We start from the raw sequence: 26,127 nt of genomic DNA on the forward strand, positions 1-26,127 counted from the left end.
AACTAATAACTTAGGTGAAATTGGATCTGCTGGTGGAGCTGGAGCTCTAGCTGGTGGATTAGGTGCTGGTTTGTCTGGTGGTCTAGGAAACGGTGCTGGCTCCCTTGCTGGTAGTGCAACTGGTATTCTAGGAAGTGGTGCAACTGGTAATGTAGGAGGCACTGCAGTTGGTGGACTTAATGGAAATTCAGCTATTAATGGAGTTAACAGTGCAGTTGCTGGTTCCACTTCCCAAGGCGGTCATAGTGGCGGTATATTTACCGGCCTAGGTATTTTTTAATTGATTACCTAGTTAAACAAGGCGATTATGGTGATGAAAGTCTCCCAGAATCGTAAATCAATTAACTTTTAAAATTGTTTGATTTCTTTATTCTCTTGCAATTTAAACAAAAAACAAAAAAAAAAACAAAAAAAAGATTAAAAAGTAAATTACATTGAAAGTCATTTAAAGAAATATCTATTTCAATAAAATTCTAATAAATTCAACTTAATAAAAAATATAAAACGATGTTTTTAATTTCTAATTCAATTGTGTAATTTGCTATTTATTTTTTGTAGCAAATTTTGTACTGTAAATTTGCTGTAAACTTTGCTCCTTCACAGATGAATTCTAAAAATAGTGTCGTGGTTAAAAAAAAAAAAAACATTTTTTCTAACACTCATATAATTTATTTCCAAGTAAATCACAATACTTACGTCGGCATTTTCCATTTAAATCGCTTTGAAGAATTTTAAATCAACAAGTTGCACTTTTTCTTTTTGGAGAGTTTTCAAATGAATCAAATTTACAGAAAAATATTAAAAAAGGAGTCAGGAGGACTTTCAGGTTTCAATCAAGTTTTTGTGTGTGTTTTTCAATAACTCAAACTAACAAAAAATTAAACATTAAAGTCTCCAAAAAAATGAAAATGTTATAACTTGAATTCTGTTAGAATTGAAACTTAACGAAATTTAATCAAAAAGTCTTCAAAAATAGTAAAATTTGTTCATCTCATATCGGAGTCACCTTTGATGCATTTTTATTCCGCAGTTTAAGTGTTTTTTTGGAGAGTTTTCCAAGGAATCAATTTTGTACAAAACTAAATAAAAAGGATCAAATGGATCTTGTTGGTTTCATTTGAACAGCTTTTGATTTTTCTTCGTGTAAAATGAAAATGAAATCTACTTTACAAAAAAATAAGCGATAAAGTCTCCAAATAAGGTTCAAAGTTCAAAGTCAATCACCAGAGCCTTTAAATATCAAATCAAACTTACAAAAACTCTCCAAAAAAAGAGGATCAAACTTAATGCTTCAGGTCTTAATTATTGCCGATTACCTATATGGGAGCTAGCGGCAGAGCTGGCAATTTTAAGACATTAAGACATATGAAATTTTTAAAAATCTTTGTTTTCCATCTATATGATTTTGTTCTTCAATTATTCTTTAATTTATATTTCGCTGAGTTCATATGAAGTAAACGATGCAACTCAATAAAATTGGCATCATTTGAATCAAAGTTATGTTTAAATTTTAAGGTTATTTTTATTTTTATTGTTTTTTTGTTTTTGTTTTTAAGCTACTTCTAAAAAAAGTGCAACCAAATAAAAATATTTTGCTTATTTGCAAAAAGGCAAGTTACAAAAATTATTAACCACAATTTGTCTAATTTGAGGTAATATTTGGTGCATTGTCTTGCTCACTTCATATGAACTGAGCGAAAAAATATACAGATAGAAAAAATAAATCGATATCGAACTAGTAAAAAGTCTGCAGCAATTTAAAAAAAAGCCTAACTTTTTTAGTTGTTTGGAAAGTTTTTTTTTCGCTAACTTTTAATGAAATTGAAAAAAAAAAATAATGGTTACAAATTGAAAAAAAAAAACAGCTACAAATTAAAAATCCTACTTCGATATATTCGATTTTATATTTGATAAAATTTTTCGCTAACTTTGTATGAACTGAGCGAAAAAAAAAGACAAAAAAAAAATAAACTCAGAAAAAGGTTTAAAACGATTCATGAAAATTACTTCAATTTGTCTCGCCCCATAGGTATTTGAAAAGTTAATTCGATAACTTTTTTATAAACTTAGCTAAAATGAATTTCAAAATATGCAACAAATTCGAAACTGCTGTAACTTATCTTATTACCTACCAAATCAATTAAAATAAATTTGGAAGTTAACTTCAACTAATCCGTAGCTATATTTGTAGAAGTTCTTCGCTGATTTCTAATATACTTAGCGAAAAACAAAAAAAGGAACGAACAAAACGAACTAAATTAGCCTCCTCTCATGTTTGAATAATTTTTTCGCTAACTTTATATGAACCAAAAATTAAAAATAAAAAATGCAAAAAAAAAACAAAAAATACATATTTCTACAAAAAAAAAATTCATCCTATAAAAATTTTGAATCTTGAATCCAAGAATTTAAGTGATTCTAGGGAAGACAAAAGTCTCCACTTGTCACTCTAAAACTTAGAGACTTCTTCTAACATTTTTTTATTGCTTAAACGTGCGTCTTCAGTAGTTATGTAAACAATTTGATAAAAAAAAAACACTATTTGAAAATTAATATAATTCTTCTTTAAACAAGATCACATAAAAAGAATTAACCAAAATTAAACCAGAAAACAAAGTTTTTTTTTATCTGTTAGATAAACAAAAGTCACTTAACTATTCCTATTATAAATTATAACAAATCAAAAGAAAGCTAAAAATAAAAGAATATTTACATATTTGTACTTCTACTTTTTTGTTTACGTCAAAAAGTTATATAAAATTTTATGATCTTTATATACCAAATATAATAATTTTATATTAATCTAGGTCTAGACATAACATAACAGCATATGAACATGATTGAGTGACATTAGAGTCAAGAAAAATAAAATTAGTTATTAGAAGTTTGGAAGAGCTGCTTGAAAGAAGTTAGTACTGAAACTTGGAAATTGAACACACAAAAACGTATTTTTGAAGTTATACTTCTTATGGGAGGGTGAGTATGAAAATTTACTTTTTGACAAGAATGTCAAAGGGATTATGACGCGATCACCCTGGGTAGTAGGGCTGTCGTTTCACCTTTAGAGTAGGCAGTACTTTAGTATTTAAAAATGCAGTACGCCGCAGTACGGCAAACATAAAACACACAACACGTTGCAAGTTACATGTTTCATGTGGCAAGTTGCATGTGGCAAGTTTTATGTGGCAAGTTGCATGTGGCAAGTTGCATGTGGCAAGTTGTATGTGGCAAGCTGCATGTGGCAAGTTGCGTGTGGTAAGTTGCATGTGGCAAGTTGCGTGTGGCAAGTTGCATGTGGGAAGTTGCATGTGACAAGTTGCACGTGGTAATTTCCATGTGGCAAGTTGCCAGGGTTGCAAAAAGCTCAAATTTGAGCTAGCTCACTTTTGAGCTAGGTACCATAGCTCAGCTCATTTGAGCTGAGCTGAAAGTGAGCTGAGCTGAAAGTGAGCGCCCCCAACTTCCAACGCCTATATCTCGGATTTTTTAAGAAAATGAAAAAAAAATGCCAAAAGGTAGCGGGGACTCTAACCTACATTTGGGTACAACTCCCATCTTTGTAGGTCCACGCGTTCTCAAACCGGGAGAACTTAAAAGTAAAAAAAAAAATAGGCACGATTCTGAAAAAAAGGCATGATGTGGCGGTTTAACATGGAAGGCGATTTTTTAAAAATCTGATAATGTGCAAAGCGTAGGCCCATGACACAAGCGATCATTTGGCATCACTCCCAAAAATTGCTCTCAAGCGGTTTAGCTTCCAGGAGCGTTCAAAGATTCGGGGATTTTTCGAAAAAAAAATTTACCCCAACTTTCAAACGCGATTTTCTCGAAATTTTGAAAAAAGTCGAAAAACCGGATTGTACCGGAATTTTTTTTTTATGATAAAAAAAGAAATATTTTACTAAAAAAATAGAAATATATTTACTATTAAAAAAACCAAGAAAAAAGATCACGAAAAATTATCTGTCTTATTTATTAAAATATCCATGTGTTAAAATAATTCCATTAATAACTAGAACCAAACATCTTAAGCTATAGTGTTTTATAAAAGTTTAAAATATCTTCATATTTCATTATACTTTCCAAATAAAAATCAATGTATCCCCTCACCCATCACAGCTCAGCTCAGCTCAGCTCACTTTACTTTAGCTCACCCAATAGCTCAGCTCAACCATCAGCTCAGCTCACTTTCAGCTCAGCTCAAATGAGCTGAGCTATGGAACATAGCTCAAAAGTGAGCTAGCTCAAAATTTGAGCTGAGCTGTGAGCTGAGCTCAGCTAACTTTTGAGCTTTGTAGAAACCCTGCAAGTTCCATATTGCTACTACTAGTGCTGAAGCACACACAATTCTCATAAAATTACCATATCAAACATTTTATGCGCAATTCATTTACTTTCGTTAACCATATACTGTACGTTCTGAACCGCACAACATGAGTAAATTTCACAGAATAAATTAAAAACTACATGGACGCAAGGAGGATGAAAGAATTAATTTATTGTTCACTTGATAAAAATGTAAAAAAAACTAAGTGTGGATTAATTACTTCATAATAGAAATTAAAAATATCAAATGAAATTCATTTACAATGAGAAGTATAACTTCAGTCGCGTGTACATGTGTACACACACTCTTTTTTTTTTTTTTGAAAATTAATTTTTCAAAAAGTAGTCTTTTAAACAGCTTTATTTAAAAACATAAAAAAAGTTGTTGGCCTTACAAAAAGGTGCAGCACATTATTTTTGGTGCAACCGTTGATTTTTAATAGTTTTTTTTTCCAAGTTAAGGCATTTTCTTAAAAATTGCCCCTCCATTTTTTTCCTGTATTGACCCAACCTACATGCTCTAGCTTTTTGTTACATTCCTTCTGAATCCTCCCTTACATATATCGTTCCTCTCAATGGTTGCCAACCCAAAAACTAATATTTATAATGCATAACTCTGGTATTCATAACTCCATTACTATTTCAAATTTTTCGTCTTCAAATACTTCTCTGCAGAGCTGCAGGTTATAATTCTCAATAGTCCAGTAAAATTAGCGTCGTCCGCCATTTTGAAAAGAGCTGAAAAAAAGCATTTACTTGATTTTCTCGTTCGTTATTGGTCGTATAGTAATTATTTTTGTTTACTTTTATAGATAATCACATTTTCTAGAATTTTTGTTACGACAAAAATTTTGATAGCTCTTACCAATAAAAAGTTATTGTCGAAAAACTGTTGTAATTTCGGGCTAAAAAAAACGAATTTTAATGTTTATCTCGCCAATAAAATAAAAATCATGAACTATAAGAGAATTCCCAGTTTAAGGAACGGTAGATAACAAATGCATTCAAATCTAATTTTCAGAAAATATAGAGTTACACACTTTTCTGGTTTCACCGATCTAAAATTGGTTTAAATGTGGATATAAATTGTCTATGAATAATATAAACTCCAGTTTTTCTTAGGAGCGACAAAATCACAATTTATGAAAAACCTATGAATATTTCCCATTAAATACTTTTTTTTGTCAAGACTGGGATTTCACTACAAAATTGATCCTGTATTAAACACTAAAAACCATACCAACCAAGAGTTTTTCGACAATAACTTTTTATTGGTAAGAGCTATCGAAAATTTTGTCATAACAAAAACTCTAGATAATGTGATTTTCTATAATAGTAAACAAAAATAATTACTCTACGATCAATAACGACCGAGTAAATCAAGTAAATGCTTTTCTCAGCTCTTTTGAAAATGGCGGACGACGGAGTGGGTTATTTTGTTCAAACTTTGTGGTTTTAGAATCCCCAAGAGGTACTCTTTAAAAAAAACAATAAAACAATAAAATTCTCCATAGCAATTTTTGTAGATATTTTCGATTTTGATGTTTATTTTTACTGGACTATAAATCAGTAATTTTTTTTATATGAACAGAAATATCTATTAAGAACGTTTTGACTTGCGATTTCCTTTAAGTGAACAAATTTTGTATTCAAATCATTCTCTTGAAAGTTAACCTTCCTTAACAAATTAAAAGATGTTTTTTTTTTTTTTAAATACACAATGTCAAAGTCACAAGTGTTTGTGTTAATGCAACCTTTCTTCGCTCCTTCATCTTTTCAATCTGAAAGCTTGACGTAATGAAGAATAATAAATCAAAAGAAAGCCCATATAAAAGTTAAAAAAAAAAACACTGTGCTTCTAACTTGTATTAATGTCTACTAAGGTTATCTCACCTGTATGATCTTCATATAAGGTACAACAATAAATTTATATTTATCTACGTCAACAGCATCTTGTTAACCTAACCATAACAGCAATCAAATTATAGCCTCATTTTAATACAGGGTGATCCACATTAGATGTCACAAACATACTTAAAAGCTACTTTTTTCTACATAGATGTATTGCTTCATAAACAAAATGAAGATAATGTCTTTTGTTTGAAGTAAGTTAAAGTAACAAATTAAACAACTATGTATATCATATCATAATTAAATATTGAACTTTTAAATAAGTTGTCATTTATACAAGTCAACGTTATAAAACGTAAATAATAACAAAAAAAAATATTATTTACCGCACGTGTAGGTACTTAAAACTACAACATACTTACTATTAATGTTTTTGTTTTTCTTATTTTTTATTTTTTGAAAGAAGTTAATCTTTACTTTGATTTGTTTATATTTTAGTAGAACAACTAATGTGGACAAGTTTTATTCCAGCACTTCAAAACGAACTTACTAAAACTCCTACCGAATTTCTTTGTAAATTGTCGGTCAGCGAACTGCCAAAAAAACGGTATACTTGTCATATCTACCAATTTTAGTAAAGTTGGGTTTTCCCGAAACGACTGCAACGATTTTGTCAAAAAAATAAAATTAAATCTAAGTTTTAAGACAAGGTCTATCTTTTTATGAATTTTTTTTTAATCCGGTTTTCTCCAAAACTACTAATTATAAAAAATCATACGAATGGATTAAATTCCGAAAAAATTAACTTTTGGAAAAATTAGCTGACTTGTTGTGACAAAGACAAATATACTTTTAGGCGATTCCTGAGGTATTTTTATGAACATGTTTGACAAAAAGTTGTGACTAAGGAAACGGGGAACGCTATGAAGTCTAAATCTTCTCCTTCGTGAATTTTCTACAAGAATGTTTGTAAAACAAACGAGGCTATAAACAGGGAGGTCATTCCGTAATAACTGTTAAAATGATAATCGAAAAGACGATAATTGTTTCACAGTTTGAGAATTTTCAAAGCTATGTGAAATCATGTCTGATTCAATATTTTCTAAGCAGTTATATTAATAAAAGTTTTCATACCCCAAGAAGTCGTGTCAGTCTAGACTAGATGACATAATCTCTTACTCTCGAAATTGGAATTGATTTTAAAGTGAAAACTTCCTTAGTGATTTGAAACACGAAGAAACGAAAAAGCGACAGGAAAAATCAATTGATTATAACTTTTTTTTTTTAATAGATAGATGAACGAAATTTATACTGTAGATAAGTAATAGAAGAAACTATAATTGTAAAAAATTTCAATCAATTTCATATTCAAAATCTTGAGATAACGTTGAAAAGATGTTCTTTTTCTAAACACGTTATATCTTTTGATCTAGAGCACATATACAAATTTGGTTCAACTTTAATACGCATTACCTTTCATTTGATATATGAAAAATAATGGTACGTGCTCTACAAATTACACAATCTTGAAAAATACCTCAAAACACCTGTTGAGATCTGTTGCCGTTCACCAGCCACCAGTGTAGGAAGTACCGTAATCTCAGTTTGAAATTTCGACATGATTGGCTTTAAAAAATTCTTACTCTTTTGTAGGCATTGTAGAAATATGATTGAAACGTCATTTAAAAGGTAAAATAATAATCTTTCAGATACATAAAATTTATTATATGTTGTCATATAAAAAAAATGGATTTAATGGTGTTAGAAAAGAAAAAATATTGATTTTTTGCTTGTTTTTGATGAAAAGAGATTGGGTTAGAAAAAAATCTAGCTCTTTTTGTAGATGTTGTATAGACGTGGTCGATATAAGTTTTTTGAACTGAAACAATAAGCTTTCAGATGTTATAAAATTTATTATAAATTGTCATATAAAAATCGATTTAATGGTGTTAGAAGAAAAAAAGCCTTTTTTTTCTTTTTTCATTAAAAATGATTGTTTTGAATAAATATTTTTATATTTTTTGCGCATTGTAAAAATGTAAATAAAAAATTGTTAGGAAAATTTGTAATTTGGTTTTATCTTATCATATAAAAAAATTGATATTTAATAAAAGAAAAAAAAGTCAATTTTTTGTAAAATTCGATCGGCTTCAAAAAAATATAAATTTTTTTTTTCTACAAAACCTACAGATAAAAAAAAAGTCTCAATCTTTTGCTTAAATATTGTGCTCTTACATGGAGTTATTACTTTATAAATTTTAATACAAAAAAGAGGTCAGCAAAATCAAACAAAATAAAAATAGTAAAATTTTTTTCACTTTTTTCTTTTATTATATTCACTGTAAAAAAAAAAAAATAAATCTTATTCATTACATGAAACATGATTTTAAGAAGTGTAATTCGTTTTATAATTTTAGGCCACTGTAATGCATTTCTATGAAAATGTTGAAATCGTCCAATCCACATGCACATGATTGGTCACAGTTTCCTTGGTACTTGCTTGATTTTAATGTTTGGGGCATCAATTAAAATTCTTGAAGGTTTCATTTCTACCAAGTGTAATTTGTACATATGTTTTTTTTTTTTGTATCTTCAATAAATAAACGATACCTAAATATTTTTTATAAAGTTTTTAGAACTTTATTCCGATAACCGATCAAATTGCAAACTCCACAAACAAACAAAAAATAATGATACATTTCTAAAAATACAGTAAATTATTTTAATATACATATGTGTAACGAAACACTGTTATAATTTCCAAAATTGTAGTTTTGATTGGTTCAGATATGTTTTGAGGCACAAATCTAAATCCGGGTCAAAAATATCTGGGCACATTTTTTACATTAAATAGGTACCAAAGAAAACATAAAAGTTATTTGAAAAGAAAAATATATAATTTATTCTTAATTTTGTTTTTTGACTCAAATAGTTTTTGAGAAATTAAGTTTTAAAGATGACATTTAGAAATTTTTTTTTTCGTTTTGTAATAGTTACAATTATTGACTTTGTATAAAATTTTGCAATAATATAGACATTTATTAATCATTATTTAAGTCAAATACTAAAGACTCCATTCTAATAAATATCAAATTTCCTAAGAAATAAAAAAAAAAACTGTTTGTTTATTTTATTTTATTTTATTTTATTTTATTTTATTTTATTTTATTTTATTTTATTTTATTTTATTTTATTTTATTTTATTTTATTTTATTTTATTTTATTTTATTTTATTTTATTTTATTTTATTTTATTTTATTTTATTTTATTTTATTTTATTTTATTTTATTTTATTTTATTTTATTTTATTTTATTTTATTTTATTTTATTTTATTTTATTTTATTTTATTTTATTTTATTAGGATTAAAATTTTGTATTTGCATTTTTTACTGATCTCAAGATTCTCAAGAATATTGTGTTATGAGGTTATGAATATTTTAATACTTCGTTTCGAACGTTTTATTTTAGAGTTCAAAAATCCAAAAAATTAAGTTTTTGTTTAAAAAACATTTAAAATAGATAGAAAACATAACAAAGTAATTTTTAACCAAGTTTTGTCAAAATCCAATTTTTTGGTAAAAATAAAAATAAAAAAACCGTATTCTTGCATTTTTTTCAATATTTAAAAAAAAATGGTTTGAGTTAAAGTTGTAGACACTTTTACTATCTACAACTTTTGCATTTAACTTTTTTCGATAGGAGGTCAAATTGAGAAATTTGATTTGGTCAAAATACCGCACTGTGCGACGTTAAAACGCACGAACTGTTAAACTAACTTTTGCATTGCTGCATTGATTAGTCCGCTGGACTTTCACGCCAATGGTTCTGGATTTAAATCCAACCTCCACCACTTAGAAATATTGCCTCTTACGATATTATATAAAATCTCCAAAAGTCCTGAAAAATGCATCTCACCTTAACTGTTCTAACTCAGCAGACAATTATTGTTAGTACCTCCACTCTTATGAATGCAATTCTATATTGTATTTATGCCTCAAATCTTCTTATTTTCCAAGAATCGCTTTAATATTTTCATTCCCATCTTTGTCCAATATCAAATTGTCTTTGTATTGTTTGCTTGAATTCATTGAACCAAAAAGGCACAAATTCATCTTTAATTGTTTATATCCCCTATAGTCTTCTTGGTTAATTAAAAGATACAAACAAAACAGTATCTATAAGTAGATATAACAGTTACTTTGTGACATTCTATTTTTAAGCTGACAATGACCATAACAACCATGGACGGACATCAACTCATTTAATTCACTATACTTATCCAATGCAATGCAATGTCAGATTAACTGTCAGTCTACTTTTATCGTTATTATTATTTTTTATTATGGAAAAGATACCCCAGTGTTAGTTAGTGTATCCAATAAACCTGATCGAGTATCTAGTTCGCAGAAAGTCATCATAAAAAAAAATAGATAGAAGAAGCACACTGTTCTAGAGAGTAGAACATCAACAAAATGGGTGAAATTGAAAATCAAAGTTTTACCGTAAAATAGAAAATAAAAAATAGAAAAAATAAAAATGAGATGAGAGAGAGAGAGAATTTATAAACAACTTCACGTGTTAATAATTGCAGATACTCTATCTTTTGCTTTGTTTGTATCTTTTTTTTTTAAATTTTTTTGAACAGGTGATGCTTTGCGCTTCTCTCAACCAACTTGATGCGGTTAGTCTCTAAATACACTCGTTCTCGATTTCATATATGAAATAAAAATTTTTAATCCGATATCTAATAGATACACGATCATAATTTTATACACAAATCATCACGATCGTTGACATTTTGTGTGTTTTGTTTCTGCGAATCACTTCCGAATGCGTGAGAATGACTGGTTTTCAATGTCATTTTGAATTGAATTTTTTTCAAAACGTGTTTTTTCGATAAGTTTATCTAAACGGAAAAAGTATCTTTTATCGAAAACTAAGAACATTATTAACATTGTCATCGTGAAGATTGAAAGATACTAATTGAAATCAATTACATACTTTATCGAGCTGTTTTCAAACTAAAAGATACACTTATCGAAACATTTCTATGGGAATAACATTTTTGTATACGAATTTGTGATGGTACGAAAATATATTCTGTTTAAATAGAAATTTTCTTGTGTTTTATCTTGTTTTGTGGATATATATTTATTTTTTCCTCATTTTCTATTTACATTCCGAAAATCACGAGAAGAACGAAAAAAAAATTTCTTATCGCAGAATTTTTTTGTATTCATTTTTATTTTGTTTGTATTTGTTCGTTGTTTTTTTTTTTTTTTGCTTTTTCATTTTTCGTTAAGAAAAATGAATGAATTTAGAACACAAACTTCTTGTTGAGTGAAATTAATAATAATAAAGAAGACGATTTAGTTTATTGTTGTGTTGTGTATCTTGAAGATGGTTTTTTGAAATTCGCTTTTAAACTTTAATTTTTATTGTTTTTATAAAAGAAATAATAAAATTTTATAAACAAAACATTTTGTGTAAATATTACGTAATATTAAATGTATTTTTGATGTGTTTATGTGACTATAGTGGGTGTTTCAAATGCGCATAGTCGGGATAATTTTTTTTTTTTTGAAATTTTGTATCTTTTTTCGGTATTTTGGTTTTTGATTTGTTTTGATTACGATTTTTTTATTTTTTGTTGTTGATAATAATAGTGTCGATGACAGTATTCATTTATGATTTTCTTTTATGTTTTTATGTGTTTTAGAACATAAAAAAATTCATTTGTAGTTCATTTGTGGTTGATGTAAATTATCAATTTTATATACCTTAAGTGTCGGTGTTGGTTTTTTATTAATTAATTTAAAATATGGCAGAATCTGCATTGGATGCTGAGGATCGTTTTAGATGTTATTGTTGTGGTATGATACAATTTGTTTTTATTATTGAAAATTTTTAATGATTTTCTGTTTGATGTTGATTCTGATTTGGGAATTGGTAGATTTTTGGGCTAGAAACAAATAAGTCAAGAATCGTTTAAAAATTAATAGCAAAAATTACTTTCTTAGCAGAGTATCTTCACAGATGATTTTAATTAATATTTGTGCTTATTGATACAAATTATATGCCTACTGCACTTAAACTTCGTATTAGTTAATTAATTTAATCTGTTTTTTTTTTTTTTTTTAAGCATCATCACCATCATCATGACAGTTGGTCAGCGTCAGAGTTGTTTATAATTAAATTTTGAGTTGTTTATTTTTAATTTTCTTAAAATTGCATTGAATTTGATTTGTTCTTCTTCGAGGAAAATAAAAAAAAAATATTAATTGCTATCCAGATTATATTAAGTTACTAGGAATTACGTGTTTTTCAACTTGAAAAGAAAAAACAAAGAACTCGTAACTCTTTTGCATTATAGGTACAATAAATAAAAAAAAAAAAGAGTGTGTGTACACATGTACACGCGACTGAAGTTATACTTCTCATTCGGTATATGTAAATGAATTTCATTTGATATTTTTAACTTCTATTATTAAATTAATTAATCCACAATTCGTTTTTTTACATTTTTATCAAGTGAACAATAAATTAATTCTTTCATCCTCCTTGCGTCCATGTAGTTTTCAATTTATTCTGTGAAATTTACTCATGTTGTGCGGTTCAGAACGTACGGTATATGGTTAACGAAAGTAAATGAATTGCTCATAAAATGTGCGATATGGTAATTTTATGAGAATTGTGTGTGCTTCAGCACTAGTAGTAGCAATATGGAACTTGCAGGGTTGCCACAAAGCTCAAAAGTTAGCTGAGCTCAGCTCACAGCTCAGCTCAAATTTTGAGCTAGCTCACTTTTGAGTTTTGTACCATAGCTCAGCTCATTTGAGCTGAGCTGATGGTTGAGCTGAGCCGTTGGGTGAGCTGAGCTGTCGGTGAGCTGAGCTGAGCTGTTGGGTGAGCTAAGGTAAAGTGAGCTGAGCTGAGCTGTGATGGGTGAGAGGATACATTGATTTTTATTTGGAAAGTACAATGAAATATGAAGATATTTTAAACTTTTATAAAACACCATAGCTTAAGATGTTTGGTTCTAGTTATTAATGGAATTATTTTAACACATGGATATTTTTATAAATAAGACAGATAATTTTTCGTGATCTTTTCTCTTGGTTTTTTTAATGGTAAATATATTTCTATTTTTTTTAGTAAAATATTTCTTTTTTTATCATAAAAAAAATTCCGGTACAATCCGGTTTTTCGATTTTTTTTCAAAATTCCGAGAAAATCGCGTTTGAAAGTTGGGGTAAAATTTTTTTTCGAAAAATCCCCGAATCTTTGAACGCTCCTGGAAGCTAAACGGCTTGAGAGCAATTTTTGGGAGTGATGCCAAATGATAGCTTGTGTCATGGGCCTACGCTTTGCACACTTTCAGATTTTTAAAAAATCGCCTTCCATGTTAAACCGCCACATCATGCCTATTTTTTCAGAATCGTGCCTATTTTTTTTTTACTTTTAAGTTCTCCCGGTTTGAGAACGCGTGGACCTACAGGGATGGGAGTTGTACCCAAATGTAGGTTTGAGTCCCCGCTACCTTTTGGCATCAAAAATTTTATTTTCATTTTCTTCAAAATTCCGCGATATAGGCGTTGGAACGCTTTGATCTAGAGACAAGGGAGTGGTGCCATATGAAAGCTTATATTCTCAGCTACCCGATAGTGGTATAGTCCGGTTTTTCGATTTTTTTCAAAATTCCGAGAAAATCGCGTTTGAAAGTTGGGGTAAAATTTTTTTTCGAAAAATCCCCGAATCTTTGAACGCTCCTGGAAGCTAAACGGCTTGAGAGCAATTTTTGGGAGTGATGCCAAATGATAGCTTGTGTCATGGGCCTACGCTTTGCACACTTTCAGATTTTTAAAAAATCGCCTTCCATGTTAAACCGCCACATCATGCCTATTTTTTCAGAATCGTGCCTATTTTTTTTTTACTTTTAAGTTCTCCCGGTTTGAGAACGCGTGGACCTACAGGGATGGGAGTTGTACCCAAATGTAGGTTTGAGTCCCCGCTACCTTTTGGCATCAAAAATTTTATTTTCATTTTCTTCAAAATTCCGCGATATAGGCGTTGGAACGCTTTGATCTAGAGACAAGGGAGTGGTGCCATATGAAAGCTTATATTCTCAGCTACCCGATAGTGGTATAGTCCGGTTTTTCGATTTTTTTCAAAATTCCGAGAAAATCGCGTTTGAAAGTTGGGGTAAAATTTTTTTTCGAAAAATCCCCGAATCTTTGAACGCTCCTGGAAGCTTAACGGCATGAGAGCAATTTTTGGGAGTGATGCCAAATGATAGCTTTTGTCATGGGCCTACGCTTTGCACACTTTCAGATTTTTAAAAAATCGCCTTCCATGTTAAACCGCCACATCATGCCTATTTTTTCAGAATCGTGCCTATTTTTTTTTTACTTTTAAGTTCTCCCGGTTTGAGAACGCGTATACCTACAGGGATGGGAGTTGTACCCAAATGTAGGTTTGAGTCCCCGCTACCTTTTGGCATCAAAAATTTTATTTTCATTTTCTTCAAAATTCCGTGATATAGGCGTTGGAACGCTTTGATCTAGAGACAGGGGAGTGGTGCCATATGAAAGGTTAAATTCTCAGCTACCCGATAGTGGTATAGTCCGGTTTTTCGATTTTTTTCAAAATTCCGAGAAAATCGCGTTTGAAAGTTGGGGTAAAATTTTTTTTCGAAAAATCCCCGAATCTTTGAACGCTCCTGGAAGCTAAACGGCTTGAGAGCAATTTTTGGGAGTGATGCCAAATGATAGCTTTTGTCATGGGCCTACGCTTTGCACACTTTCAGATTTTTAAAAAATCGCCTTCCATGTTAAACCGCCACATCATGCCTATTTTTTCAGAATCGTGCCTATTTTTTTTTTACTTTTAAGTTCTCCCGGTTTGAGAACGCGTATACCTACAGGGATGGGAGTTGTACCCAAATGTAGGTTTGAGTCCCCGCTACCTTTTGGCATCAAAAATTTTATTTTCATTTTCTTCAAAATTCCGCGATATAGGCGTTGGAACGCTTTGATCTAGAGACAGGGGAGTGGTGCCATATGAAAGGTTAAATTCTCAGCTACCCGATAGTGGTATAGTCCGGTTTTTCGATTTTTTTCAAAATTCCGAGAAAATCGCGTTTGAAAGTTGGGGTAAAATTTTTTTTCGAAAAATCCCCGAATCTTTGAACGCTCCTGGAAGCTAAACGGCTTGAGAGCAATTTTTGGGAGTGATGCCAAATGATAGCTTGTGTCATGGGCCTACGCTTTGCACATTGTCAGATTTTTAAAAAATCGCCTTCCATGTTAAACCGCCACATCATGCCTATTTTTTCAGAATCGTGCCTATTTTTTTTTTACTTTTAAGTTCTCCCGGTTTGAGAACGCGTGGACCTACAGGGATGGGAGTTGTACCCAAATGTAGGTTTGAGTCCCCGCTACGTGTTGGCATCAAAAATTTTATTTTCATTTTCTTCAAAATTCCGAGATAAAGGCGTTGGAAGTTGGGGCACTCACTTTCAGCTCAGCTCAAATGAGCTAAGCTATGGTACCTAGCTCAAATTTGAGCTGAGCTGTGAGCTGAGCTGAAATGTGAGCTTTTTGCAACCCTGGCAACTTGCCACATGTAAATTACCACATGCAACTTGCCACATGCAACTTGCCACATGTAACTTGCCACATGCAACTTGCCACATGCAACTTGCCACAGGCAACTTGCCACAGGCAACTTGCCACAGGCAACTTGCCACATACAACTTGCCACACGCAACTTGCCACATGCAACTTGCCACATACAACTTGCCACATGCAACTTGCCACATGAAACATGTTACTTGCAACGTGTTGTGTGTTTTATGTTTGTCGTACTGCGGCGTACTGCATTTTTAAATACTCAAGTACTGCCTACTCCAAAGGTAAAACGACAGCCCTGCTACCCAGGGTGATCGCGTCATAATCCCTTTGACATTCTTGTCAAAAAGTAAATTTTCATACCCACCCTCCCATAAGAAGTATAACTTCAAAAAAAATAAACAAAGCAATTAGAAAACAAAGGCTTGTAAATTCACGATGAAGTTGTTCGTGATTTATATAAAAAAAAAGGTTCAAAGTTCATATACAGCAGTTAAGAATATAAGATGAGAACTTAAATACACTTTCGATGCACATTTTTGCAAAATAAATAAATAATTACTGGAAAAATTCTAAACAGCCAGTTGTGAGGTTAAGCGAATAATATTTTTTTGTTATTTAACAAAGCGCCTAAATTAAGACTCAAGGGCTGACACTGATAAGATTTCTAAGCTTGGCAAATATTGTATTTACATATCAGAACTAAAAAATAACTTGCTAAAAATTCGCCGATTTGCTTATCGTGAGGCAGTTTTTCCTACCAAATACTTCCATTGCTCCAAAGTAAAATTTAAGTTATCAAAGCTAATTTTTTCATTTCCCCTCACAAAACAAGTTTTAAATTTAAATCAAATATTTGTTTGTTTCTAAGTAAGACTAAAAATTTAATTTTTTTTTTTAAATTCTTTTGTAGAATGAGATTGAATAAAAGTAAGGAAGGAGTAAAGCTGTTTTGAAAAACTTAAACATTAGTTTTATAAAATAAATAAAATGCACGACTGGGGTCGCACGTACTTGCTCTTGTAGTTCAAAGTATCGTTATCTTAAATAGCTATTGGAAATTTAAGATTTTCCTTAGTGTCGAGAAAAAAAAATCAAAAAAAAAATTGCAAGTTAAAAAAATTTAAATTAAAATTTTTTTTTTCAAAAACTTAAAAAAAATTATTTTCAAAAACTTAAAAAAATTTTTTTTTTTATTTTTGACACTTCAAAATTATGTCTCTAAATTTTGAATAAAATTAACTAATGCTTTGATGAAATATATGAACTTAAAAAATATGTCAATTTTTGAAAAACGACAACGCCATATTTCCGTTCTCCGCATTTTTTGAGAAAAACTAAAAACGCAGTTTTGTTGGAATCAATAAGAGTATTCCGCACACCAAATTTGATCGAAATCGTTAGAGCCGTTTTCGAGAAATTTGCAATACCTCGAAAACGTTATATGGGAGGTATGCGTTAAAATGGAGATATTAAAAAAAAAAAAAAAAAAAACGGGTCTAGGGAGTTACGTAAAAATCATCTGTACCAAGTTTCAAGCAAATCCATCCATCCGTTTAGGCCCTAGCTCGATGTACAGATGGACGCACAGACGCACAGACCGACGCACAGTGGGGAACCTTGTATGGGAGAGTGGAAAAAACTCCGTTAAATCTAAACTACTGGACCGTTTTTGATGAAATTTTCAGGAATGATAGGAAATATGAAGATACATCAACACCAGTAATTTCCGCCCACTGCCCCGCCCACTAAAGTGAAAAATGGCTATTTAAGTTGAAAAAAGTTGAAAACTAGTACTTTTGTATGAAATTTAACGAAGACAACGTGACTTGCAGTAACCAAAATATACTTTTCTGAAGGTTTTCGATGTTTTGAACTCGAAGTCATAAAAAATTAATCAGCTCCTGTTTTTGAAATATTAACGTTAGAAAATGCAAAACAAGTTTTTTTTTTTACTATTTCGGACCTTATTCTTTAATATAAGTCAAATTGTCTGAACATATTTACTAACGGTTTATATAATAACTGATTTCCTTCTTTCAAGACCTGTTTAAATCTTTTCGATATCTTTTTTACTGCCTGAGATATCTTGAGTTGTTTGGCATGGTATATCTACCATATAAATTATACCGTCATTATCTCCTTTATGATATATGAAGCCGAACCCACTAACTACATTTTAAGATATCTCGGGAAATAAAAAAGATATCGAATAGATTTAAACAAGTCTTGAAAGAAGGAAAATAGTTCTAATAGAAACCGTTATTCACGTTGTATGGGGAACTGGAAAAAACTCAATTAAATCTTAACCACTGAACCGATTTAAATGAAATTTTCAGGCAAGATTATTAAAAGCAAGGGGAACCAACTCCAGAAATTACCGCCCACTGCCACGCCTACCAAAAAGAGAAAATAGGTTTGAACCCTAATTATGTTTTTTTTTTCATAAATCCAACTTTAAAAAAGGTAAACACAATAGTGTTGAAAATTATTCAAATTTATTTTGAAATTTATTTGTTAATTTGTTGCTTGTTGGAATATCTGAAAAAAAAAAAAAAATAAATGGTATTCCCTTTTTTATTGAATTGAAATCTTTAAGTATCTCTTATTGAATATTTGTGGCCCTCAAAAGGGCCTTTTGGAATATATCTAAGTTTTTGTACTGACTGGAAAAAGTCGTCATTACATCAACATCGGTTTTTGGATTTTGGTTCAGGGCGTAAATACGATATCAAAGGATCAGATGAAATCAAAAACATGTGCATGACATCTTCATTTGTAGCAATTCGCGATGTTTTCCTGCTATTATTCGATCGATACATCCGATAATCTTTGTTCCTGCTCTCCTGAGCTTCTTCCGATAAGGAACCGATGGGAAGTGAGCATGATTCTATTATATCCTTGCCGTGCATAAGAATCTTATGCACGCTTGCTGGTAAATAGTACCAAGGGTACAACTCAATAGCCATTTTTTAGTCATATCTTTATATTAGTTTTTTGTGCTCTGAGGGCCATTTCCTGAAACGAAACTTAAATAATTTAAGTTGCACATAAGCTCCTATTCTCTACTTTTTCCTCTGCGTAAACTGCCACATAAGAGTTTATTTAGAACATAAATGCTTAAGTTTCAGGAAACGGCTGTGAATCTAATATTCGTACCCCAGAAAATTTTAAATAAATTGCACAAAACGTTAAAAACCGTCCATTTTTTATGTATTTTTCGATATTTTTTTTTATATGTAGGTATTTTCAAACTAACGTTAGATTTGAATTCATCGGATAAAAATACATATTAAAACACATGATTTTTAAAAAAATCTTTCCATTTTTTATTACAATCTGCTTTTTTAGAAAATACGTTTTTTCACATTTGCTTAGCTTCAAATTGCTCTAAAAAGTTTATTAGGACGAACTACGATGAGATTTTTGGTGCCAAATGTTGCTGAGATTCAACACTTTCATATGATATGAGTCCGCCCACAAAGGGAAACAGAGGAAGTAGTTAAAACAATCTTTGAACTCAAAATTCCGGAAAATTATAAGTATTCTTAAAATGAAAAATCGAAACAAATTTTTTTCCGCTAAACTTGTAACTGATATTGTTAAACAGTTTATTTTTAATATATTTACAAAAAAAATTTTTTTGAAAAGTCAAAATTTAACTGATTTTATACCATTTAAAAAATACTCATATTTACATCAGTTTTCATAATTTTTCAACTTTGAATACAAATTTCTAAATCTAGAAATTTTTTTTGAAAGAAATGCTTTCACATCTTGATTCTACAACATAATAACTGTAAGAAAAACACCCAACATATACAAAAATCCAGGTTTCACACCAATGAGTTTTTTTAGTAGAAGCTTGATGTAAAAATGGAAAATTGCGAAGCGGAGGACCTTCCCATTAATATAGAGAGCTCATATTTGGTGTGTATATTCTAGAGGTGTCTAGCAATCGATTTTTCGGAGTACCAAATAAAAAAAAAAGAATTTCGATTTTTTTGACCCACCCTAATATACATGACTTCATAAACACATATAATGTGGCATCTACATAAATTCACATATGTATATTGCGAGTAAAAAATTACAAATCCAACTAAAATCCTTTCTTTAACAATTCTTACAAAAATCACTTAAAAAAAAAAACACGTATACGCCACAGTGACTATCAACGCACATTTGTTGTGTTACGACGTTAATCACTTAAATTCATGATTTTTTTAAGACTTGTTCGACTATAAATATAATTATTTGAGCAAATTTTTAACGACTTAAATGCATATCAATGAAAATCTACTGTTCTAACACATACATAAATTAAGGTTATATTTAATATTCTCTTAGCATTTGCTTCCTGAATTTAGAATTATATAAAAAGTTATATGTCAAATGTCAGTAACAAACTATTTTTTGTTGACCGATTGATAGAATCAATATTTAAAATGCCTAGTTAAAATGTTAACAAATTTAAAAAAAATATTATTAATTTTTTGTTATATTTGAAGATTTTTACTTTCTTATTCTCATTTTCTATTTTTTTTTCCAACAAGGAATAACCTCAGGTACATTACAAACTTCAGACTTTAGTTTTCTCATACTCAATCTGGTTCCTAGTCTACGAAATAAATCACAAAAAAATAATTGGTTAATTATTCACACAAAAAATACTGCATGCCTCCTAATAGTTCACAAACACGAACCTTTTGAATATAATGAGTCTTAATGAGATTGATTAAATGTCAGAAAAGTCATAAGTAAATTTTTCATTTTATTAATTATGATGTATTTGAACTGGCGGCAACACAATTAAAAGTTCAAATCAGTTTAAGACATATTATTTTCTCACAGCGATAAGAAATTAAGGTCGCAAAAACTTTATAATCAAATTTCTTTAAATTCAAATAGGAAATTCGGAAATTTTGTTGGGGAGTAACGAACTTGTGCCAGCCATAGTCAGAATCATTTTATAACAGACAACTATTCCTTACTAATATGAAATATAAAAAAAGGGAAGAGTCAATATTAACTGACGTTGATTGCAAGAATATTTATTCAAATTAACCTTTGTTTAAACTTCTACAAAAATCTAAAGTCCTTTTGTTTACTTTCCTGAACTCTCATCATCTATTCAATTTGCAATTTTGCTTGCAACTTGTTTTAAAGCATTTCACACCTTCTCCTTTTTATTCAGAAAAGATAAGGCTTTACAAAATCAAAGCAAACAAACATATCCGTATACAAATAAGGTGGAAATGTTTTTTTTTTTTTTTTTACAATTCAAGAACAAAAACGACTCTTTCCATACATTATATTATAATTTTACTGCAGCTTGTTTAGCAAAATAGTTTTTTCCCCCATAGATTTTAATATATGTAATAATAAAACGGGTAGGGTGCAATGTTTTATAATGAGATGTTATGAAATCCATAAATGGGTCGGAAACTCCCTTTTTGAATAAGGTGACCATACCCTCTGTCTTTATCTTTTCCTGTGTAATTTGTTCAACTTATTAAAATTGTAGTCGATCAACAAAAATTTTTAAGCTCCAAAGCCTGAGTCATGAAAAATATGTTTCTAGAAAATACTCTAGAAAGTAAGAATACAAAATTTTCATAAAATAATTTTAGGTGAAAGGGTGTTTTTTTTTTTTTGAAGAGACAGTAAATTTTGTAAGAAGTCTCAGATCCGTTTGCTGAATCGAAACTTAATCTGTTTTCTAAATCTAAACTTAAGCATTTAAGTTCTACATAAATCCTTATGACAGTTTACGCAGAGGAAAAAGTAGCGAATAAGAGTTTATGTTCAACATAATTTATTTAAGTTTCGATTCAGCAAATGACCCTCAAAACCTCAATGATTCATCTGTAACGTCTACGTCTACAGATTTAAATACAAAAGTTCAATTTGTCATCAAAACAAAAACAAAACAAAAATGTGTAGGACCTTTTTCAGAATTTACTGTCTTTTTGGAAAAAACACCCTTTCACCCAAAATTATTTTATGAAAACACTTTTTTCTTACTTTCTATCTCAATTGAAACGTTTTTACTAAATTTCATCAAATCTTTTTAGCAATGAAAAAAACACCCTTTCAACCATGATATTCTTTTAAACACTTTAGGATTTTGTTTTTTATCTCAAAAGTAACATAATTGCTAAATTTCAATACGGTACTATTATTACAACTTAGTTTTTCACAAAAACCAACATTTTCTCTAGGTACACCTCAAAAAAACAACCTTTTACATGAAAAAAATTTATAAACTTATTTTATTCGTAATTTTTATGGCAAAGCAAAATTTTTATTAAATTTCGTGAGGGTGTTTTGTTGACCCTCACCCCCTCCCTCTTTTCTGCGAAAAAAAACGCTTCCACCCAATTTTTTTGTATAGACTCCATTGATCCTTGGTTCTTATTCCAAGAGCTAGGGATGGCAGTTGTTAGTAAAAAAACCGGTTTTCGTTTTTTTCGGTTTTTTCCTTTCGGTTAAACCCGCCTGTTTTACACCGGACCAAAAAACCGGTTTTTATAAAAATCGGTTTTCGTTTTTTTTGCTTTGCAAGCAAAAAAAAGAATTTTTCAAAGAAAAGCTTTTTTTAGTTTGATTTTGTTATAAGAGTTCTTAACTCACTCTTAGTAAGAGTTCCGAGGAATTTTTAAAGCTGAATATGAATGGAAATTTATAATTACATATAGGGTTAGTTGAGAGAGGGAATGAAAGTTGTACAGGTATTCAGTTATTTGTCTCGTCGGGTCTTTTTTTGTTCGACGTTTTTTTCGGTTTTTCGGTTTAAACCGGGAGGACAAAAAAACCGAAAAAAACAGGTTGACCGAAGCAAAAAAAACGAAACTGGGCGGTTTTTCCCATCCCTACCAAGAGCAAACTTTTTCCCAAGAGTCATGAGGACAACAATTTTGTTTTTTTTTTATTAAACTTTTTGTACTATTTCACCTGTAATAGTTTGTTCGAATATAATTGGGCCCTACAGAATCGGTTTTAGATTCTTTTTGGGATTGTTGACTTCTTTCCAATGATTCTGTTATTGTTTTTTAGACTTCAGGTTTATTTTTATTTTCATATTAAAAAAAAAAAAACACAAAAACAGTGTCGAAAAAAGGAACAGATGGTCACCCTGATCACTCATATTGAGGTAAAATAGGGTAAATTCATAAAAACAAACACTTGGAGTGAGCTGAGTGTTTACATTTCTTCATCAAGCAACGAAGAAAGGAAAGCAATATAAATAAATACCAAAATGAATGCGTATATCTCTGTGCGAAGCTTTTTGGGGGCAGAGCACGTGGTGTCGAAAATGCCATTAGTTTGTGTTATGACGAATGAATTTTCTGAAATTGGGGGTTAATTCATGTTGTGGATTTGTGTGTGACTTTGGTTTTATTAGAATTCATTATACACGAAAAAGCAGAGCACCAGGTCGGTCGACTTCTGCAAATTAATGTATCAATCTTTGTAATAATGTGTAAGCAGGTTGACATTAAAGCAAAATAAAGCCATTTAAGCTGATAGATATTACTTGGGAATGAATATTTACTCAGGAAGATAAGTAGATTTGATGGGAATTTATTCTGGTTGTTTGCTTTTTTGAAAATTGGTCTTATCTTCGAAATGAGAGAAAAATAAACAGAAGCTTTGTGAAAGTGTCTGCTTAGTATTAGGATCATAATTTTCGCCTTAACTTTCCAAACAAATTGTTTAGACACATGTTCAGTATTTAATCTTTTCTCCTATTATTTTTTCTTACAGACAATGATGTTGAATTTGCACTTGCCGAATCCAAGGCAATGGTTATGAGTGCCTCCCGCCAACATGTTTTACAATCACAATCTTCTGTCAATAGTACAGCCTCGATACAAACAGTTTTACATCAAACTGATGCAACATTACAAAATTCATCAATAAGCCAACTTCAAACATCGATAATAAGCAACGGTTCTGGACAATCACAATTGCATTTACAACAACAACAACATCAAAATATTAATCAACAATCTACACAACATCATCATCCATCAGATAGTATAAGTTCATTTTTAGAACAAATAAATCCACCAGCTGTTGTAATGAGTACATCAGTTAATGGAGGAGGTGAAAGTCCTTTAAATATTGGTGATGTTGCTGATTTATTACATCCGCAACATGCAATTATCACAGGTTAGATTTTTTTGTTATAAATAAATGAGATTTGAATAAATATTTTTTTTTTGTTTTATTTTAGGTGGAAGATCTAGTGAAGGCTGCCCACTTATAATATTTCCTGACAATAATAATTTTCACGTGCTAGAAGAAGCTGATTACCAAAAATTAATTTTATACTTAACTTCAGTGCCATCGTAAGTTTTCAATAATTGGGAATTATCTAAATCTACTTTTTAAGTTGATTTGTAAAATCATGATACATTTATGAAATTAATCAGTATTGAAAAAAGCCGTCGATATTATTCGATTTTGTCAAAATCAAAGATTTAAGAAAATTAATATCTTGGAAATCATGAGACCTACTAATATAACTTTAGGGTTTAGGTTTTAATTGGAAATTTTTACATGCTTCAAGAACACGGTACATTATTTTTGACGAAAATTCCACTCAACAAAGACTAAAAAGTTTAATTAACAAAAAAAATTGATGATAACACTGGTCTGCAAAATTTAACTTTTTTTTCTCCTTCAAATAATTTTTTGATATTATGAAAGATTAGACTTTCCTGAATCTAAATCTGGTTTCAAAAAAATTCTATCAGGTACCGTTTTTGTAAAAATGATTTTTTTAAAATGTTGGTAGTTTCTTAAAAATCACCCTTTTAGATTCATTTGAACTTGTATAAAATTAAAACTATTTGTCGCATTGAACTCAAATTTAAAGAACTTATTCCTCATAATATGACCTATCGATTGACACAATATATCCTTTTACATTAATGTTTACTAATATTTTAATATACTGATTGACAAAAAAATCAGAAATATCGAAATCCTTCACTTTTTAGTAAATCCTACATGAAAAAAAAACACCTTAATTAAGGAAAATGTGAAATATCAACTCCCAATATATTTGAAAAGTCAAATATGTTAAGAAAACCATAATAAAATGCTTTAAACAAAATTTGTACGTGTTTTGTAATTTTATATACTATTTTCCTTTAAAGAAATATCTTAATTGTAATAAACCATTCGATAAACTGCCCTGTAAAGCTTCAGATTTGTTTCTCCTAGAAACAAAGGTGCACTTTTCTTATAGTTTTTGATGTGCTGAGTTAGAATCCGATGTCAAAAAAATTCTATCACGTCAGGATTTTGAGATATTCGCATTAAAGTATCACAAAATCAAGTTTTTTTTTTTAGAAAATCTCAAAAAAAAACTACTATATCTCAGAAACCAGAGCTGACCGAAATTTTTTGAGTTCGGATTCAAAATCAGCACACTAAAATCCATTAGAAAAGTATACTTTTGTTTTAGGGAGAAATATATATTAATTTTTAGAGATCAGTTTCTTTATGGTAAGATATGCCAAACCTAGTAAACTTACTTAAATTAAGATATCTCGGAGAAGAAAAGAGATATTGAGAAGATTGAAACTGAATTTGAAAGAAAAAAATAAGTTCTTTCATAAATTGCAATTTTAATTGAATAAGATTACATTATGCCAAAATATTTCTTCAAAAACAACAAAAAAATGGGTTTTTGAGATTTTCTAACGGGAATATCTAAAAAAACGTGACGTACTGGGTCAATTCTGACTTCGGATTCAGAATCGGCATACAAAAATCCTTTAGAAAAGTTTAGTTTAGTTTTATTTAAAGGAGGATTTCCTTGCAGACCAGTGTAATGGGCACTTTTTATTATTTTTCAGAAAATCGATATGTATGTATGATAAAAAATGACAGAAAAAACATTTTTTTAAATATCCAAAAGCAAGTTTTTTCAAAACCCCAGATCACCAAAAACTACCAGAAAAGTAAAATTTGGTTTTCATGACAAAAGCACTTTAGTCCAACAATTTGAATTTTTCAAGAACCAATAAAAACTTTTTCATGCTCAAGCAATCGAATCTAAAATGTAAGATAACCTTCACAGTTTATTAGAAATAATAACGAAAAAAGTCCGAAAAACTGTTTTAGACTTAAGTTGTTTTTGCAAAGAATATGATTCGTTTTTAACTAAACGTATTTCGTATTATTCGCTTATTAATGAAAATTATTTATTTATTTGTCAAATGTATTTATTTTGCATGTTTCATTATATTTAAGATCCATTATCATATTCTATCATCTGGACCAGTTCACCAACCTTTTCTC

At 29.8% G+C, this 26,127-nt stretch overlaps 1 protein-coding gene across 8 annotated transcripts in view; it reads left to right on the forward strand.

Moving 5' to 3' along the window:
* Positions 1 to 26,127, forward strand: part of LOC129906529 (guanine nucleotide exchange factor DBS) — a 208,407-nt gene that overhangs the window by 73,001 nt on the left and 109,279 nt on the right. For 5 of the 8 annotated variants that reach the window (XR_008770822.1, XR_008770823.1, XM_055982312.1 and 2 more), the window contains exons 2-3: positions 23,578 to 23,985; positions 24,050 to 24,164. Coding sequence is in view for 6 of the 8 variants with exons in the window: in XM_055982312.1 (XP_055838287.1) it covers positions 23,578 to 23,985; positions 24,050 to 24,164 (523 nt within the window). In the remaining 2 variants the exon portion in view is untranslated. Of the gene's footprint in view, positions 1 to 10,553; positions 10,655 to 11,144; positions 11,264 to 11,911; positions 12,052 to 23,577; positions 23,986 to 24,049; positions 24,165 to 26,127 lie in introns of those variants that run through there. The other 3 variants (XM_055982316.1, XM_055982317.1, XM_055982314.1) reach the window with 3 other exon arrangements.

This window comes from Episyrphus balteatus, chromosome 1, assembly GCF_945859705.1.
Source record: "Episyrphus balteatus chromosome 1, idEpiBalt1.1, whole genome shotgun sequence".
In the NCBI taxonomy this organism is placed as follows: domain Eukaryota; kingdom Metazoa; phylum Arthropoda; class Insecta; order Diptera; family Syrphidae; genus Episyrphus; species Episyrphus balteatus.